At 30.8% G+C, this 19,009-nt stretch overlaps 1 protein-coding gene across 8 annotated transcripts in view; it reads left to right on the top strand.

The window, feature by feature from the left end:
- Positions 1 to 19,009, top strand: part of Hr3 (nuclear hormone receptor 3 ROR-beta) — a 129,418-nt gene that overhangs the window by 87,595 nt on the left and 22,814 nt on the right. For all 8 annotated transcript variants that reach the window (XR_016178603.1, XR_016178602.1, XM_089178550.1 and 5 more), the window contains 3 exons: positions 12,018 to 12,245; positions 17,521 to 17,686; positions 18,466 to 18,689. Coding sequence is in view for 6 of the 8 variants with exons in the window: in XM_089178550.1 (XP_089034676.1) it covers positions 12,018 to 12,245; positions 17,521 to 17,686; positions 18,466 to 18,689 (618 nt within the window). In the remaining 2 variants the exon portion in view is untranslated. The remainder of the gene's footprint in view (positions 1 to 12,017; positions 12,246 to 17,520; positions 17,687 to 18,465; positions 18,690 to 19,009) is intronic.

The following is a 19,009-nucleotide window of genomic DNA, read 5'->3' as shown; positions in this document are numbered from 1 at the left end:
ATGCATCATAACACCTATTATAAAAATATTTTATAAGTATTTTCAAATACTTTTTAAATAATTATAATGTAAATTGAAATCATTTGGTGAAATTAGAATTGTCAAATTAATTGAAACTATGCCGTCCGCACGTCTAATCTAGTTTTTTTTTTTCGTGTGTGTCGCACCGATATTTATATTATTATATATTATTATATAATATTATAAAATATATAATTATATAATAATTATTATATATTATATTAATATAGTATGTTATATATTTAATTATTATATAATTAAATTATATAATATTATATATAATATAATATAATATAATATAATATAATATAATATTATAAAATATATAATAATATAATATAATAATATAATATAATATAATATAATATAATATAATATAATATAATATAATATAATATAATATAATATAATATAAAATAATATTATAATATACTATAATATAATATTATATATAGTATATTATATATTATTATGTAATATTATAAGATATATAACCATATAATTATAATTATATATTATATTAATATAGTGTATTATATATTTAATTATTATATAATTAAATTATATATAATATAATATAATAAACTATATAATAATATAATATAATATAATATAATAATATAAAATAATATTATAATACAATATAATATTATATATAATAATTATATATAATATATTATAATTTTATATAATCATAATTATATATTATATTAATATAGTATATTATATATATTTAATTATTATATAATTAAAAATTATATATATATAATAATTATATATAATATATATTATATATTATATTAAATAATAATTATAAATAATATAATATAATAGAATAAAATATATAATAATATAATATATAATAATATAATTTAATATAATATAGTATAATATAATATAATATAATATAATATAATATAATATAATATAATATAATATAATATAATATAATGTAATATTATATATATAATATATTATATATAATTATTGTAAATAATAAACGAAAATATTGCACTTTAATTTCCAAATTTCATCAACCTGAAGCCATCAGCTTTCTCGGAATCTATTTCTCTTATATTAAATAAAAATTAGTATATACATTATAAAAAGTTATGAGAATAAAAATTATTAGAAGTAGAAGAGATCAAGACACTCGTTTAAAAAAAAAAAAAAAAGAAAGAATTAAAAGGGAAAAAAAGGGATAAAAAAAAAATAAAACGAAGAAGAAGAAATCACATTTATATTCGAAGTACCTAAATGAGTTACATGCTGTGTTACTACTACTACGTAATACCGCATTCCAATCTCCAAACGACCTTATCTTTCAGTGCTCGTTTCTAAGCAACTAGAGAGCTCGTTAGCGTCTCGATGCTTTCTTTTCTCTTTTCCTTCCCTTTTTATCATTCTATCTCTCTCTCTCTCTCTCTCTTTACTTACTCTCAATTTATTTAATTTATCTGTCCATCTATCAACAGTGTTTGTGTATTGTCCTCCTCCTCCTCCTCCTCTTCAGTCTGCTATCATTTCCAATGAATTTCGAAATGAAAAGAAAAATACACTAAAATATCAGAAAGAAAAAGTAAAACACATATAAGGATTGTGATACTACATTGGAAAAACACAGACATAGGTACTCATGCAACATTGTTGATAGTATACAAACACACGTGCACATATTTAGGGCACATTGCTAAGAGACAAATCAGATTTAACCAAATCGTAATGTAATAATTTAAGTATCATTTTATTGCTTTTTTTTTTTTTTACTAATTATTCATTTGAAAAATTGTTTAATAAATGTTTCTTCATTGATCAGGGAATTTATTGTTACTGGGATTAAATTAAAATTTATCTAGGAACAATTTGTTTATCGAATTTATGTAGATATATTCTATTATACGGATGACTGTGTAATATTTATTTATTGGTATTTGAAAAATAATTTGTAAATTATGATTTTATAAAAGGGTTATATTACAAATGGTTCTTTGTAATAATCAAGTTAGATATATATATATACATATATCAAATTATTTATCTAAATAATATAATTAATTATATAATTTAATATCAATTAAATATATATATAATGAATAATAAAATAAATTGATTATATATATTATATAACTAAATAATATAATTAATATCTAAATACCTATATATATATATATACGATATTCTAAATAATTTATTATTATTTATTATTATAATTTATTATTATTTATTATCATTGCAATAATATAATTAATATCAAAAGATATTCTTTCTATATACACGATATTCCAAATTTATTATTATTTTAATTTATTATTATTTATTATTATTGCAATAATATAATTAATATCAAAATATATTCTTTCTATATACACGATATTCCAAATTTATTATTATTATAATTTATTATTATTTATTATTATTCCAATAATATAATTAATATCAAAATATATTCTTTCTATGTACACGATATTCCAATTTATTATTATTATAATTTATTATTATTTATTATTATTGCAATAATATAATTAATATTTTAATACCTACATATATATACACGACATTCCAAATTTATTATTATTATAATTTATTATTATTTATTATTATTGCAATAATATAATTAATATTTTAATACCTACATATATATACATGATATTCCAAATTTATTATTATTATAATTTATTATTATTTATTAATTAATTTCAATAATATAATTAATATCAAAATATATTCTTTCTATATACACGATATTCCAAATTTATTATCATTACAATTTATTATTATTTATTATTATTCCAATTTATTATTATTTATTATCATTCCAATAATATAATTAATATCAAAATATATTCTTTCTACGTACACGATATTCCAATTTATTATTATTTATTATTATTCCAATAATATAATTAATATCTAAAAATACCTTTTATATATATATATATATATATATATATATATATATATATACGATATTCTAAATTTCTTATCATTCCAATTTATTATTATTTCTTATCATTGCAATAATATAATTAATATCTAAGTACCTATATACGTATATATATATATATATATATATACAATATTCCAAATTAATTTCAACAAGAACTGAACAATGTTCCATGTTATATTCTAACTGTTGTATTAAAACTAACATGCATACATATATTCATATAAATAAATGCGTTAGATAGATTAGTCGACGTCTTCGTCGAGAGTTGCAATCGCAAACAAGGGTAGAGAAGGGGAAAAGGGTAGAGTTGTATAGAGTAGGGATAGAGGGACACATACATATCGTCGTGTGATTATTTATTTGTGAAACGTATTTATAGAGTATTACGCGGACGCAGGTTGGCAACCTCGTGCACGGGTTATGCAATAAATGAGAGAAGGAGCGAAAGGGACACGACGGTTACCGTGTTCTACCGGAGAGGAAGGCCGGAGAGGCAAAAAGAAAAAGAATTTAAAAAAAAAATCACGAGAATGGTGAGGGAGGAGGTAGGGAGGAACGGTTAGGAGAGTAGGAGGTTTGTAGAGACGCGAGTGGGGTGTGACGGGGGAGTAAAAAAGGAGGAAGAGGAGGAGGAGGAGGAGAAGGGATAAAATGAGAGAATGAGAGAATGAGAGAATGAGAGAATGAGAGAGAGAGAGAGAGAGAAATAACTCTCGTAAAACGACAGCAAGCAAGCAAGCAAGTAAGCGAAAGAACGAATGAAGAAACAATGACGAGGAAAGATTTGTCGAATGAGAAATACTTGAAAATACTTGACATGTGAAAGAGTTGAGATAAAGTTGCAAAGAGGGAAGAAAACGGAGGGAGGAGGAGGAGGAGGGGGAAGAAGAAGGGAGGAATGTTTCTCGAGGATTGGAAAAAAGGGTGGGGAAGTAGAAGAAGAAGAAGATACACGAGCATGTGTGTTAGAAAGAGAAATAACAAATTTTTCTACTTGATTTTATCCAATGTAATGTTTATTAATCAACAATAATCAGAAAAATCCTGTATCTGTAATTGTGAAAGAAAATTTACATATTAGAAGGAATGAATTTATTTGTGTAGATTTAATAGAACAAGGAGGAGAAGACGAGGAGGAAGAGGGAAGAATAAAAATAAAAACAAGAAAAAGAAAACTTGAAGTAGCTTATACAAAAACAATGTAACAAAGTTGCATAAAGAGAAAAAAGAAAGGGTAATGTTTGACCATTCTAAAATACATACGTGCTAAAGATAGATCGACAAGATTGAGTATTACATGATAGAACTGGAAAGAATAAAAATAAAAACAAGAAAAAGAAAACTTGAAGTAGCTTATACAAAAACAATGTAACAAAGTTGCATGAAGAGAAAAAAGAAAGGGTAATGTTTGATCATTCTAAAGTACATACGTACTAAAGATAGATCGACAAGATTGAGTAATACATGATAAAACTGGAAAGATTAAAAACAAGAAAAAGAAAACTTTGAAGTAACCTACACAAAAACAATGTAACAAAGTTGCATGAAAAGAAAAAAGAAAGGGTGGTGTTTGACCATTCTAAAGTACATACGTACTAAAGATAGATCGACAAGATTGAGTAATACATGATAAAACTGGAAAGATTAAAAACAAGAAAAAGAAAACTTTGAAGTAACCTACACAAAAACAATGTAACAAAGTTGCATTAAAAGAAAAGGGTAAGGTTTGACCATTCCAAAGAACGTGTGATGTTAAAGAAACATCGACAAGATTGAGTATTAAATGATAGAACTGGAAAGATTAAAAACACAAAAAAAAAAAGAAAAAGAAAACTTTGAAGTAACCTATGCAAAAACAATGCAACAAAGTTGCATAGATAGGGAAAAAAAGCAAGAAAAAAAAATGAGTGAGGTTTGATCATTCCAAGAAACGTGCGGCGTTAAAGAAACATCGACAAGATCGAGTATTAAATGATAGATCTGGGAAGAATAAAAAGAAAAAAAAAGAAAAAGAAAACTTGACGTAACCTATGCAAAAACAATGCAACAAAGTTGCATAGATAGGAAAAAGAAAAAGAAAAAAAATGGGTGAGGTTTGTTCATTCCAAGGAATGTGCGTGTTAAAGAAAGATCGACAAGATTGAGTATTAAATGATAGAACGGGGAAGAAACGATGGTGTTAGTGGGATGAGGGGGAAGGGGAGGGTTAGAGAGAAAAGGATCTTCAATGCAGCAGCAAGACGATACGAAATAATGACGTCAGCGGGGAAAGCGTACGATGCGCTCGAATTTGTACTCGTAAAGTGTAAACGATCATTATGCGCTGTTCTCTCTTGCATCCATAGATGCACGTAGATGTAGATGTAGATGTGTGTGTGTATATATATATGTATGTGTATGCGTGCACGCACTCACGTATGCACATATGCATGCATGCAATAGCACGGGACAGGGACGTCGCGCATTTATTGTGTCGTACGATCGTAATTGTGCGAATATTTTTTCGTGGGCGAACAACAAGACGAAAAAGGGACTCCCGTCTTGACTACCAACCAACCAACCAATCAACGTCGTCCAATTTTTCTTCCATGAATAAAAAAGATTCCAAGTTATTTTGTTCTTCTTTTTCAAATTAATTTTGAAACGTTTGATATTTTTTTTCTCTTTTTTGGTGAAGGGGAGATAAGAAATAAGGGGTATGTAAACTTTTGAAAATCTTAATCGTCGTTTAATTCGATTCTTCTTCTTATTATTATTGTTGTTATTCTTATTCTTATTCTTCTTCTTCTTCTTCTTGGATAAAAATCAGGTCGCCCAGATAACATCGTTGATAATCGATATTATCGGACGAGGGATGGATGACACAAGATAAAAACGAAAAGAGAACGGCCCTGTATGCGTGTGTGTGTGTGTGTGTTATTACTCTTACGACACCTTTTTTTAAAAGTACAAACAATGGCTAGCATCATCGAATCGTTAAATTACGTCCCCTTGTATGCTTTAAGTTAAATAAGACTACTTCTTTATCGTCTTTGAGATTATGGGTTGGCTTTCTCTCTCACTCTCTCTCTCTCTCTTTCTTTCTTTCTATGATAGGGGGAAGAACCACTTCGTAATGGCGCCAATTGTAATAATATGAATTTTATTACGAATCTCGCGGGAGAACAATAAGTGAAAGATGTCTCTGCATCTTTCAACGATTATTCCTGATAAATAAATAAATTAATTAAAATAAAGAAATACAAATACAATTAACGAGTCTAAAAATAAAACTAATCTAACGGGTGTGTAGCTAAAAAAAAAGAAAAGAAAAGAAAAGAAGAAAACTAAAGAGACATCTAGCAAAAGCCCACAAAACCAACCGGGGCGCAACGCGACGCGATGCGACGCGACGCGCGGAGTGGTCCCTTTAAAAATGTACGTTAGGAATCATTCACGAATAAGAAACACGATACGCTTCCTCTCATGCATTCGGCGGTTCCTCCTCCTCCTCCTCTTCCTCAACCTTCTCCTCCTTAACGTTGTTGCCCTTAACCAGGCCCGTTGCGTTAATAAAGTTAACGCGCGCGTGTCGCAGAAGAAGCAGCAACGCAACGCGGAAAAACAGAAGTATCGGTGTAATATCTCACAAAGTAGTAGTATTATTTTATAGTATTAGTAATCATTACACACACATGATGCACAACGAATCGGAAAGCGCGCGCTTCGCGAGTTCGTATTTGATTGGACAATTTGTTCGTGTATCTTCGGTAATACTCGGGTAGACTCTCGGAAAAGTTCGGTTTGTAACTAAAGGAGTATGAGTAAGAAGAGGAGGAGGAAGTTGAGAAGGAGGAGGAGGAGGAAGAAGAAGTAGAAGTAGAAGAAGAAGTAGAAGTAGAAGTAGAACCAGAAGAAGAAGAAGAAGAGAAGAAGAAGAAGAAGAAGTGGGGTGCTCGATTACGGAGTGCGGCGTTGTGCCGAGTGCTGGTAGAAGGGTAAAAGAGGAGGATGAGGATGAGGAGGAGGAAAGATTGGTAGAGAGTGGGGTTGATGAGGGGGCTATGTGAGCAGAACGGGGAGGAGGAGTGTAAGAGTGACGGTTCGTCGAGAACGCCGGTTGTGTTGCGGGAGGAGGTTCGGTGAGGGATGAGGGAAATGGTGGAGTAAAGGGTGAGGCGCACTCGGCCATCATCGGCTGAGGCGCGCACAGTTCAGTGACCTGCCTTGGTGTGTTGGTGGTGAGAGGATTGTGGGGTAAAGGGGAAGTTCTGACATATTGTGAGATGCCAACCCGCTACGCCGGTCCCCGAAAAACACCACTATCTCTTTCTCTTTCTCTCTCTCTCTCTTTCTCTCTGTCTATCTCTTTCGTATGTGCGTACGTACACGTACAACACGACGCATACTCTTACTCCGAAGCTCGTCGAACCCCGAAATATATTCACGCGGCAGTCGTGGACTTTCCGCGAGTTTTTCCGCCCGTATTAAATACAATACCAAGAAATTAGGATAATTACGACTACGACAACGACGACACCCCCCTTCCTGAAACCCCTTAAGCCATCCCCCACCTAACGCTTTTGTTTATTTATTTATTTCTTTTCTGTGTGTATGTGTATGTGTGTCTTTGTGTGCTCATAGTTCATTAGTTCCGTTCGTTTCTCTTTATACATATATATATATATAATACAAATATGCATTTAATGTACTTTTAAGGTGTACTGTGTGTCACGTGTTATATTGTTTTTTAAACAGTAATAAAAAAGAAGTTAAAAATCTGTCGAAATTTTTGAACGAAGAAAGGAAGAAGGAGGGAGTGGTGTCTGTTGCTTCCTGGTTCATCGTCAACGTTGTGTTGTCGCTGCACATTCCTATTTTTTTTTCTCTCATTGCTATCCTTCCACATATGCATACACACATACATACTTCATTGTCTCTTTCTTCTTCTTCTTCTTCTTGTTCTTGAGTATCAATCGAAAGAAAACACATCGAAAGGGACTACTAAAAAAAACTCGCGAATTAACCGGAAGAGATCGTGAAAAGTGTGCATGTGTGCGTGCGTGTGACGCATCATGCATGTGTTTTTCTGGTGTTTACGTAGCGAATAATTAAAGTATAGTGCCGGTGTTAACGAAACGAAATAATACAAGGAACAACCAGGAATGGGTGGTAGTGGTAGTGGTGGTAGTTCTTCACTTTTGGATTTGATCCAAATCGAAAACTTGTTTTACCGTTATCCACCTCCCCCTCCTCCTCTTCCTCCTCCTGCATTACCCAATACATTGGTTAGTGACATTAAATAGTTTCGATGGGTTCTATTGGTTTGTTAGTTACTTTGTTTGTTTGTTTGTTACTTAGTTAGTTAGTGATAGTGATAAAATGGTAGTGTGTAAAATCTTAAGTGTATTTTCCTGATAGCACATTTGTGTATTGGCGTTCGCGTGACACGCGCGACCGCTCGTGGCGGTCGAGCTGTCGGAAACGAGTAGGATTCTTCATAGTATTATATGTGTATGAGTTGTGTGTGTGTGTGTGTGTGTGTGTATATGTGAAAGCGTGTTTAAGTTCAAATATACATTTGGAGTCTTCCTACGTTAACTTGCTAATGCGTGTGTTACTTCGCGCGTGTATGTGTGTATTTTATTTTATTTTTTTTTTTATTTAATCGTTGGTTCCAAATATTAGTTTAGAATTATTTTTCCTTTATTTTCTTTTTCTTTTTGAACATATATATATATATATAGCTCTTTTATAAACGAATTATATTGTGTAACTCTTTATCTTCTTATATTTCTCTTTATTATATCAAATAGATAAGATTACTTTAAAAACAGAAACAGAAATAGAAATAGTTAGATGAAAAGAGAAAGAGGGATAGAAGGAGACATAGGATTGGACGTTTGTAACTTCGAAAACAAAAAAAGAACATGGCGAATAACGAACATAACCCTTCTACACCATCGTCCTCGACTATGACAATGTAAACCGGTATTTCACCGAGCCCAAGCGTCGCGATCTCTCTTAAGAGATCTTTCAAACAACTTCACCTTCTTCTCAACCAACTCATCGTGGACATACAACATCATATCTCTTGGTTGTCATCGTAGTAGTAGTAGTAGTAGTAGTTACACCCAATGTCGTACACCAAAAAATTATCTTCCTATTTAAATAATCCTACGCTTTTAACCTCACCCTTTTCTATCCATAAAACGAAGAAATATACTCAACCAATGATTATCTCGGTAACTTTACTCAAAACTTTTCGAAAATATTCTTTGATAATACTCTTTCATTAAAAATAAAAAGAAAACAATTTCAAGTGACCATACTATCTCAAGCACGTGGGGGCTTGGCTTCGTTTAACGATCGTCAACTCCTCTATCTTTCTTTCTTAATCTGTTTCAAGTACTTGTATATATATATATATCTATATGCCCGAGAAGAAAAAAAAAAATAATAATAATAATAATAATAATAATAATAATAATAATAAAAAAAGAAACTTAACGTACGTAACGATCGCAATCATTCCTACCAACACACAACTGACGACTGATACTTGCTGATGAATAGTAGAAAACACGAAGTAATCTTATTTTTCTTATTGTGATTCAAAAAAAGAAAAAAGAAAGAAAAGGGGATCCAAATTTAGGCCCCCCAACTCGTTTTTCTTGATTTGGATAGTTCCGGGTATAGAAAGAACACGAAGGAATCTTATTTGTCTTAATCTCATTAATAAGAAAAGAAAGAAAACGAAAAAAAAGGGAACAAAATTTAGGCCCCCCTTTTCTTAATTTGGGGAGTTCCGGGTATAGAAAAAAGTGTAGTAGTGTAATAGTAGTAGTAGTAATAGCAATAATAATAATAGTAGTAGTAGTAGTAGTAGTAGTATTATAACCGGCGCGTTGCACTCTTGCTGGGGCAAGGCATGACGCACGTCGAAGATGCGAGCGTGCCGGGTGACTGTACTCTGGGTTCATCGTTCTCGGTTATGTAATGTTCGACCGTATGTTGCAAGCGCCTCAACGCTACTCGTGGCGCTAGAGTTGTCCAACTCGTGAGAGAGAAAAAGATAAAAAGAGAGAGAGAGAGAGAGAAGCACACAGATGTACATGCATACACATACATATACAGAGATTCAAAAACAACAGGGCAAACCAAATCTCTTCGTTGCTGCTTCCGTGCCCTCATCTCGTTTTTCACGTATATACATCATACATGTATATATATATATATATTATTAGGCGTATGTGTGGGCATTGTACATGTGCGTGACGTTGTTCCTATCTCTCTCTCTCTCTCTCTTTCTCTTTTTATCTTCTTGCATCGGCTTAACGCACTCATATAACGATATTGAGAGAACCGGCAGCAGCAACTGCAGTAACAGTAACAGTAACAGCATCAGCATCAACAGTAGCAGCAGCAGTAACACTAGCATCATCATCATCATCATCATCATCATCATCATCATAGTCATCATTATCATTATGAGCAAGCTCCGAACAAAAATAGAGACCGGCGAGAAACATTTCAACACCCGGCGCATTATTTCATTTAATTCTACACCTACACCTGGCCCATTCAACCCCAGAGAGTCCCAAGAAGCCCCCACCCAACTCAAACCCATTTTCTTGACTTTTTCAATGAAGTCTTGATTTTTCATTTGGTTAGTTGTTCTCCTTGATTTTTGTTTATCCCGTTAGACAGTGGACAGAATAAGAGTAAGCATATAAGTGGTCAATTCCTCAATTTCCACGATAGTGTGGGCAAATCTAAATTAAGAGGTGGACCGGGATTGAATGTCGGCCTCGAATGAACACACAACGAAATTATACTTTAAAAAAGGAACGTTATTGTACGGACATATTCTGTTGTGGTATTGCGATACGATTTATCGTTACAAATCGAAATACGGTGATGAAAATAGAGGAACATTGAGAAGGATTGAACAAAAAAAAAGAAGAAGTGTAGGAGGAGCAGGAAGGGGGGGGGATCTCGTGGGAATATTATTATTATTACTATTATTATTATTATTATTATTATTATTATTATTATTATTATTATTATATTATTATTATTATGATTATTATTCGATGATTATATTTATGGAAAAACAAAAAGTATGGACGGTGTGTCAAAAATGAATTATAATAATGACGATGATAAAATTATTGCCAGATGACAACTGATAGTTAATGATAAAATAAAAACAAGGAATAGAAATAGAAGGAGTAGGAGTAGGAGGAGTAGGAGGAGGAGGAGGAGGAGGAGGAGGTGATGGGGGTGTAAGTGGTCTAAGTTTTGTCAATGGAAGGAACAAATCTTTCGATATTTGGTGGATCTACTTGGGGTGCGGACAGTACTAGCCCGCAACCTCAGGACGATTCAAGACAGAGAACTACTATTAATCAAAATCAACCTACGAGTCCTGCGAATAATAATAATAATCATCATCATCATCATCATCATTCCGCGGATGATCGTAAACCGCATGTTAATTCGATACGAGGTACTCGATTTTTCGGAATGCGATTACTTCGGATTGATTTAATTCATATAAATGGTTATTTAAATATATAATTATATAATATAAATATATATATAAATAAATTTATGTATATATTTTTAAATAAAATTTATATAAATATATAATATAAAATTATATATATATATATATATATATATATATATATATATATATATATATTTATATTTTATATATTTTATATATTACGTATTTTATTTTATATTATTTAGTATATATTTTATTTTATATTATTTAGTATATATTTTATTTTATATATTTTATATATTTTTTATATACTTTATACATTACTTATATATTTTTATTTTATATATTATATATTTTATATTTTATATTGTTTAGTTTAGATTTATATTTTATATTATTTATTATATAGGTTATTTTATATTTTTGGTCATTTGTTCACATTTTCAATGCTAATGTTTTCTTTTCAATATTTTAAGGGAAACAAGATATATATATATATATATATTTATTATTAATAAATATATGTTTAACAAATAACGAATGATTTAATTTCAGCCCAGATCGAGATAATCCCGTGCAAGGTGTGCGGCGACAAAAGCAGCGGAGTTCATTACGGTGTGATCACCTGCGAGGGTTGCAAAGGTTTCTTCAGGCGGTCCCAATCATCTGTAGTCAACTACCAATGTCCGCGGAACAAAAACTGCGTGGTCGACCGTGTAAACAGAAACCGGTGCCAGTATTGTCGTTTGCAAAAGTGCCTACGCCTCGGCATGTCCAGAGATGGTAAGCAAAACACATACACACAACCCAAATACTTGCCCTTCTCTCTCTCTCTCTCTCTTACATTCCATGGTTAATAATATCTTTGACAATTTTTTTTTTATCATATCTATTTCAATATTAAAAATATATTTATATTACTATATTATATATAATAATAATATTATTATAATAAAATTAATAATAATAATATATATATTATTATTATTATTATTATTATATTAATATTAAAAAATATTATTATTAATATTAAATATAATTTAAAATTAAAAATAAAAATAATAATAATTATATATATATACTATATATAAATTAAATACACATATAAAATATAAAAAATAATATAACAATATATAATATATATTTATTCATAACGCATTACAGGAACACATACATATATACATATATACATATAACATTCTCGAATCCGATATAATACACGGTGATCGTAACGTACACGCGTGCCACTGTCGGGGTATACGACCCTTTATCAGAAGCAGTCCACCCCCTCTGACCCCCTTCCACCTCCTTCCACCTCCTTCCACCACCTCCCACCACCTCCCAACTCCCTCCTTTCTATTCTCAAGAATTCTCTAACAAAACCACAACCTTCCTTCTTCTTCCTTCCTTCTTTTTTCCCCCGTTTCTCTTTATCTTTCTCTTTCTAACCACGTTTTGTTGCTGCTGTTACTGCACCTTATCGTTAAAAAAAAAAAAAAGAAAAAAAAACGCGTGTTAGCTGAGTTCTTCTCTCTCACACACACTCTTTCTCTTCGTCTTCTTAAGCACGTTAAACTAAAGATATTTCTCTTCACCCTCTCCCCACCTTATATACACGTGGACATGTGTGATTAGACTCACGCACGCATGCACACACACACGCACACACACACACGTATACTGAAAGAGGAAGTAAGATTGCAGTGCTTAGCAGACTATGAAAGTGACACGTCGTGCTGGATTTCCTTTGTGGATATTCCTGGATTAGATATGCCGTTCACCTAACTGAAGTTTCTCTTAAGTAGGCCACACTGTCCTTGATCGTCTATATGATATATATATATATATATATATATATATATATATATATATATATATATATATATGTTTCTCTTAAAAACATGAAAATGCATTCCCATTCGTACAAACTAATTAAAATTGTAATATTTTTCACTTACAATTGAACTACATAGATAAATCTGTATAGATGTGTATAAAAACATCCATACATACACACAGAGACACACACAAGTGTTAGAGAATACAGTAATAGGACATAAATAATCGATCGGTGTGTGTGTGTGTGTTTAGAATGTTTCTAGGTTTTTTTTTTTTTTTTTTTTTAATGAAACACAAAAAAAAGAACAACAAATATACGACACGTTCTAACGGAAGTTCATTATACCCGGTGTACACGAATATCGAGTTAATAACGGGACGACGGGACATATAAACAATGTGAATGTGTATCTGTATGTGTATGTGTATGTATGTCAGAACAGTGACGAATGATGAACAAAACGTTGTGTTGTATCGAAACTCTAAAGCTATAAAAACAGAAATAAAAATAAAAATATATATATATAATATACATGTATATGTATATGTATATGTGATAGTCCTAAAACCGCAGTTCTCTTTCTACAAATACAATGATAATAACTACATCTACCCTATGATCCCATACACACATACACACACACGTACATAAATAGCAGGATTTTGTAGACCCATTCCCCCTTCAACCGACCTCATCTCACCCCAACCATGAAGTGGATGCAATAAAATTCTATTTCTAATCCAACAAAACTTCTAAGATCGTATTTCCTCATTTCGATCGAATACTATTCTTATCCTCCCTTTTATACAATCTAAATAAATACCTTGAAAAAAAGAAAAACAAAAAAAAGACACATACTCACCTAAGTAATAAATACAAAAGCCATAATAATAATAATAAGAAGAAGAACAATATTATAGTCATGTTGTATCATAATAATAAAAAAAACATTTAACCCTTTGAGTAATGAATACTTTTACCTAAAATGTTTTTGTAGCAACAAAATCGTTTATTATTAATCAAAGACTAATAAATAAATTATATTTAATATATATATATATATATATAAATTACGTGTCACGTTGTTTGTCCGCAATGGACTCCTAAACTATTGAACCGATTTGAATAAAATTTAGCACACTGTGTGCAGTTTCATCCAACTTGAAAGATAGGATTGTTTATATCTCAATTTATAATCGCAATAAGGCGGTATAAAGTAATTCGTTGACTTAAAGACGTGTGTATCGGATTGATTGTGAGCCACAGCAACTATAACAATATATATATATAATTATTATTATAATTAAAAATATATTTAACAATTATTTCTAAATATAATTTAATTAATTGATAAAAACATATTATGTTATTTTACATTAATATTAACAATTAACACAGATGTGTATCGAACGATAAAGTTAGTAATTTTTACCAAACGCATATATGCGTCTATAACACTCAAAGGGTTAAACTAATACGATTTCAAATCGTATAATTAGCTTGCATTCTATTATTTCCTCAACACGTTCTTCAACATATAGTTTAAAGTATATAAACATGTTCTTTCTCTCTTATGTGATTCGATACGATAGTAATCACATAAACTCATCTTACTCTTTCCTTACTCCACCATTACACCACCACCACCACCACCATCATCATCATCATCAACAGTAAATTTCTTCTCTTTCTTACGAGACTTATTTGCGTTCCACGATAAGGGCCCCAAGAGTCCATCGTCTTCTTTTATATACATGTGCTATTCTCATGCACACAAACACATTAATACACACACACACAAATACACACACACACAATCAATGTGCATATTTATTTACGCATGCAAACGGTCATACATAAATCTACATAGAGATGTGTATAAACGCATGCACGCATACAATACATACACACACACATACACACGTGTTAGAGAATAAAGCAGAAAGTGCATCTCTTATACGTGTGTATGTATGTGTGCCGGCACATACTCTTCCTGTTGTCATCTCTGTCTCACACTACAACTACAACTACTACTACTACTACTACTACCATTACAATCATCCAACCCCTCCCTTACTACTCTCTGTATGTGTACGTATGTATGTGTTATAGTGTTCGCGTTCGGTCGATCACCCTTCGTCACTGTGTTCCCCTTACCCCGCCTCTTCTCACCCATCCTCGTTCATCCAACGCGCGTGTACGCGCGAATCCCGATAGCAGTTCAGCTGACGACTGACGTCGTCTTCTAACGTTTACACCCCACACATCCCCTCTTCTATATTTCCCCTTCTCTACTTTCTTCCCTTTCCTTCCTCTTATACTCTCATACGCACACCCATCCCACCCTCAATTCGAATATATTTCCCCCTTTCTTTTTAACCTGTTAACCAGTCGGGGGGGGGGGTGATCTCTTTTTAATTATTCAGCCTTTTTTTTATTATTTATTTATTATTTATGTTTAAAATAAATAGAAAGATTATGAAATGTATATTTGTTCGTTTATTTATATATAAAGTACAAAGGTTTGTACCTTTAGCTTTTTAACACGTTCCATGCCAAGCCCTTTTTACCTGACTTGTCATTCAGGCCATTTAATTTTGCTTTAACAAAATCAACCCCTCCCCCCATTTCATGTAATTATTAATTATTGTAAATATAATAATTAAACAAACTTACGTGCTTTGTTCTATAATGCATTTTGTATAATGCATAAAAATAGGATTAATCTCAAAAAAAGAAACAACAACAACAACAACAAATTATGGTTAGTTTCTATGATGTCTTATTTGTTTAATAATTTTTATTTATTTATTTATTTTTTTTTTTAATTAAACAAAATCATAAGTAATCCCAAAGTAACCAAAGAGAAAAAGACAAGTGTAACCCAGTTTGTTTATTTTTTTTTAGGATAACAAATTCGAATTATATAAATTAATTGACTTCCTCACAGGGTTTATTTTATTTTTTCACACGAGGGTTTGAATATTTCGAAATGTGACTTTTAAAAGGCATCAGAGAAATTCCAAGATGATTATCGATCTATCGAATCCATCCCACCTCCTATGACGTATGTAATATCTTTCTACGAATATATGTATGTATGTATGTATGTATGTATGTATGACGTCATTACACAGAACGAGAAGGGGTAGTTACATACATATATATATATATTACGAAAACGAGTCAAACTTCCGCGTTCTACTACCGTCCTACTGTTTCCCACCCCTTTTAAACAGGAATGAGAATACGGGGAGAAGGGAAAGAATGAGAAGGCAAAGGTTAGGGATGGAAGGGGTAGAAAGTCACGTGCTGAAATCACGATCGACCTCTCGATACGTACCTATTTTACGCTCGAGTTTCCACAGATTTCCTAAGTGGAGTAAACGCGTGCCACTACCGCCACCAACCACCACCACCACCACCACCCCATAGAATCGACCATATGACTTTCTACCTCTCCCTCAAGGTCGGGAACCTTGAAAATTTCTTATACCGAATGTATAACAACTTTCCTTTTTTGATTTGTTATTTAACAAAAATTTGTTATCAATAACAATTCAATTTCAAATTTTATAATAGGATTTTTAACATTTATTAGGAAAAAAATGTTAGATCCTACAAGTTTCTTGTTTAATTTTTTTTTTACAAACTATATTTTATGTTATATTATATTTTATTATTTAAATATATATTATTATATATTATTTATTTAATTATTATATTAAAATAATATATTATATGTATTTTATATATGTGTTATACGATATATTTTGAATAACAAATTTAGTTAACCTTTCATTGATACTATCGCGATTTATTACGATTCATTTTTAATAATAATAAAAATCTATATAATAAAAATAGAAAAATATTGGATTTTCATCCAACATTCAACATCCAACAACAACCTATATACATTTGTACACATATATACATATATGTATACCTTTACGTTTGTTAAATATTCGTATCCATCAAAATAGAACTCTGATTTTCCACGGATTCGACTGCCATTCATTCGTCTAAGCCCTTGGTTACTTTTAATCAGCAAAATAAGCGTATAAAAGATGAAAAGGGTTAGAGAGAGAGAGAGAGAAAGAGAGAGAGAGACCTATATGTTATTTCCTTTTTCCCAACCCCCCAAAAAAAAATAAAAAAAAAATAAAAAAAAAAACAAAAGCCGTGTTAGAGTAAACAAACTTCTTCCTTTCACAGCCGTTAAATTTGGGCGTATGTCAAAGAAACAGAGGGAGAAGGTCGAGGATGAGGTCAGGTTTCATAGGGCACAAATGAGAGCGGCCTCTGAAACGGCTCCCGATAGCAGTGTGTTCGAGCATCAAACGCCCAGCAGTTCGGATCAGCATCTCCCTTACAACGGCGGGTCAGTAATATTCTACATTTAACCAATACAAATAATAAATCAATCATTTAATCAACTTTTAACACTAGATTTACGAACTATAAAACTTATAAAAAATATTATTTTTTTTTTTTTTTTTTAAATAAATAGATGTTGAATTTGAATGACGTACAATGAAGAAGTATATTTAAATACTTGACGATAGCTCTATTATAAAATGTTAATTTAATCTAATTGTAAACTATATTTAGTTAATTATATTATTTATTATATATTTTATTTATTTAAATTTTAATTAATTATAAACATCACGTGCAAAATATTACCACAATTACAATTGAATACATAAAATAATAATGCACGAAAAAATATATATAAAAAAAAAAAAAAAACAAAGTTAAACGTAGGACGTGAATATAGCGAAATAATTGAATTGCAATACAGAGTCATCTATTGCAAACTTACAGTACTTATTATAAAGACCAAGAGATAACCTCTAAATAATAAAAGTATAAAAAAACGCGGGAAAAACTATCCTATATTTTAAATGGAAAAAGAAAATCACATAAAATAAATCCTTCATTCAAACAAACAATGTTTATAAGTGATTAAAAAAAAAAAAAAAGAAAGTAATGTGAACAAAATATTCCCTAAATCTAGTGTTAATATTATAACGATGATAATCAATTAATAAATCAAATACAAAATATAATGAAACTATCATTTTATCAACAATATAGGAACAGCATCGATTATTATTATTACGATGAACTTCATAAATTTCGTAATATTACGGCTAGGTACCCGTACGGTTGTAGCGAGTACGCATCACCCGGACCCGGTACGGGTGGTTCTGGTTATTACAATCAAGCTATGACGAATTACGAACAGAGCGCCGATTACGTCGACAGTACGACGACCTACGATCCTAGGCCGACGCAGACGCAAGTCGCGGACACCGTTGCACCAGACACACCCTCAGCAGTTACGGCAACTGGAGTATTACCCAGTGTGGTCACCACCGGTAAGCAATTTTTTCTTTCTTTTCTTTTTCTAGTGAAAAAACTTATCTTTTCTTATATCTATCAATCCCCCCATTTTTTTTTTTTTTTTTTTTAATTATTATTTGCTTTTCTTCATCATTCACATTCACATTAGTAAATATAAATATATCACACACACCCCTTGTAGCATAAAATATTGAAAAATATTGGATACATGTGTATTTAATATTTTTCAATATTTTCTGCTACTAGGGACTTTTATTTTTTACATTTTATCTCTATTTTCTTTTATCCTCTCCTGATCCTCCTATTTGTTTTATTTTTCTTCTGTTTTTTTTTT

This window comes from Polistes dominula, unplaced genomic scaffold, assembly GCF_049000335.1.
Source record: "Polistes dominula isolate Pdom_NZ unplaced genomic scaffold, Pdom_raw_medaka contig_11, whole genome shotgun sequence".
In the NCBI taxonomy this organism is placed as follows: Eukaryota; Metazoa; Arthropoda; class Insecta; order Hymenoptera; family Vespidae; genus Polistes; species Polistes dominula.
Note: the sequence above shows the minus strand (reverse complement) of the source record. Positions and strands in the feature narration are given on the sequence as shown.